Consider the following 2,072-nt stretch of genomic DNA (forward strand, 5'->3'; position numbering starts at 1 on the left):
ATATATAAATAATGTCCAGAGCACACAAGCTTTCTTCTGCACCTTACACACTTAGTTTCTATACTTTAGTAAATGTATTATTTTAACAAACAGAGTTTTCTTTTTCAAAATGACCAGAAGCAGTCAAGGAGCAGAGAGGACTTCGGTGTTATTGTGTTTTCATGTTTGTGTGTTGTAGGTCTGTGCTGCATGATAGCCGTCTCCTGGTACGCCTACAGAGTCGTGCAGGACTTCCACAACCCGTTCTTTGGTGGAGTGAAGTGAGTCGACACAAAACACGCATCGAGAGTTCAGACCGACACAGGGACATGTGTAGTTGTGTGTCTGCAGGTTGTGTGTTAACAGTGTGTTGTGTGTTGTGTGTTAACAGTGTGTTGTGTGTTAACAGTGTGTTGTGTGTTGTCTCACAGTGTGTTGTGTGTTGTGTGTTAACAGTGTGTTGTGTGTTAACAGTGTGTTGTGTGTTGTCTCACAGTGTGTTGTGTGGTAACAGTTGTTTGCGTGTTGTGTGTTAGCAGTGTGTGTGTGTGTGTGTGTTGTGTGGTAACAGTTGTTTGTTTGCAGTGTGTGTGTGTGTGTTGTGTGGTAACAGTTGTTTGTGTGTTGTGTGTCTTCAGGTTCGAGCTGAGTACTGGTCTCTACCTGGGATGGGGCGGAGCCTGTCTGTCCATACTGGGCGGAGGTTTCCTCTGCTCCGCCTGCAAGAGAGCGAGACCTGACGGAAAGAAAAGGTACGAACACGCCTGAGTTCTTCTCTCTTTAAACGGTAACGTGTGAGCAAGTCTCTTGTTACATCACTGATGGGTGTGGTCAGAGGAGTTTCACCTGTAACCACACCCATCAGTGATGTCACAGCGTCCTGGAGTACACCTGTACATCACCGCAGCCAGGTGGGAAGTTTAACCAGCGGAGGTCAGCAAAGAAAAGACTTAAAGGAGGTCTAAAGAGCCGCTCAAATGGTTTCAGAGGAAAATACTTTTTCTCTGATTTATATTTCTAATAGAATAATACATGTTTTAAATTTTGAATTGTATAATTTGTTATTCATACATATTTTTTAAATAATAAGGGATTTGTCATCAGCGTCGACTGTGTTTGTGTAATTACTCTCACAGCCAGAGGGGGCGACAAATCCTCCTCTCTGCATTTTCATACAAAGAAAAAGAAACGTCCAAAGCCTGTCTGGGATGTTCTGCCATTTAAACCGATTCCTTTCACGTCTCTGACTCCATCTGACTTCCTGTCTCTTGTTTTGCAGCGGTTTCTATGGAAACAAGCCCCCGAGGGTCTACACGGCTACCGCCAAGTCGGATCCAGATTCAGCCAGAGCCTACGTCTGAACGCACATCCGGACACTTTGAGGACGTTGTTCTGTCTCACATTCGCTTCCTGACGTCCTGATTCCAGCAAACTACTATAACAAAGTTTAACCCTAAAAATAAGGAGACCAGCTGTCTGTCCCCAAATGGGAGGACAGTCCCCACGAAGTGATGATTACTGAAAACAAACATGTCTGCTGACATAGAATATGGACATGTAGTATAATGTCTCTTTAAATGTGGACATGTAGTATAATGTCTCTAATATGGACATGTAGTTATTTTTCTGTCCTTTTGAAATATTTGCTTATTTTTTTAAAGAGTTTTTTGTGAAATCTAAATCTAGAGAACACAAACATGGTGGTTAGTGATTCTGTAATTCTGTGTGGAGTTTATTATTATCGAAATAAAGTTTTTATGAAACCTAACAATTAGGTTTTTGGTGTTTTTTGGATGTTTTTTTAAAAGTGCCTGATGATGAAATTCATGTTATTCATAATTTGATTTATATTAAATACACTTTTGGTCATTTTAAGCCTCTAACACGAAGGAACAATAAACGTCTTTATAGAAAACATTAATAAACACTTTAAAATGTCCTCATAACTGGTTACAACTGCATATTAGTGTGTTTTCAATAAATGATCATGAATGCTGAATAAAAGAGGCTTAAAGTTCATCCCACACACGTTTACATACTGTGTGTTATCTCCTGTGTGTGTGTGTGTGAGTGTTTGTGTGTGTGTGTGTGTG

The 2,072-nt window shown here is 40.6% G+C and overlaps 1 protein-coding gene across 1 annotated transcript; it reads left to right on the plus strand.

The window, feature by feature from the left end:
- The first annotated feature begins 62 nt into the window (after positions 1–62).
- Positions 63–1,747, plus strand: LOC116380420 (claudin-15-like). Its single transcript, XM_031842341.1, has 3 exons — positions 63–260; positions 618–731; positions 1,259–1,747. The coding sequence occupies exons 1-3, from the start codon at positions 73–75 to the stop codon at positions 1,338–1,340; spliced, it is 384 nt and encodes a 127-aa protein (XP_031698201.1). The 5' UTR covers positions 63–72; the 3' UTR covers positions 1,341–1,747.
- The last annotated feature ends 325 nt before the right edge of the window (positions 1,748–2,072 follow it).

This window comes from Anarrhichthys ocellatus, unplaced genomic scaffold (assembly GCF_004355925.1).
Source record: "Anarrhichthys ocellatus isolate YVR2014 unplaced genomic scaffold, GSC_Weel_1.0 scaffold7143, whole genome shotgun sequence".
In the NCBI taxonomy this organism is placed as follows: domain Eukaryota; kingdom Metazoa; phylum Chordata; class Actinopteri; order Perciformes; family Anarhichadidae; genus Anarrhichthys; species Anarrhichthys ocellatus.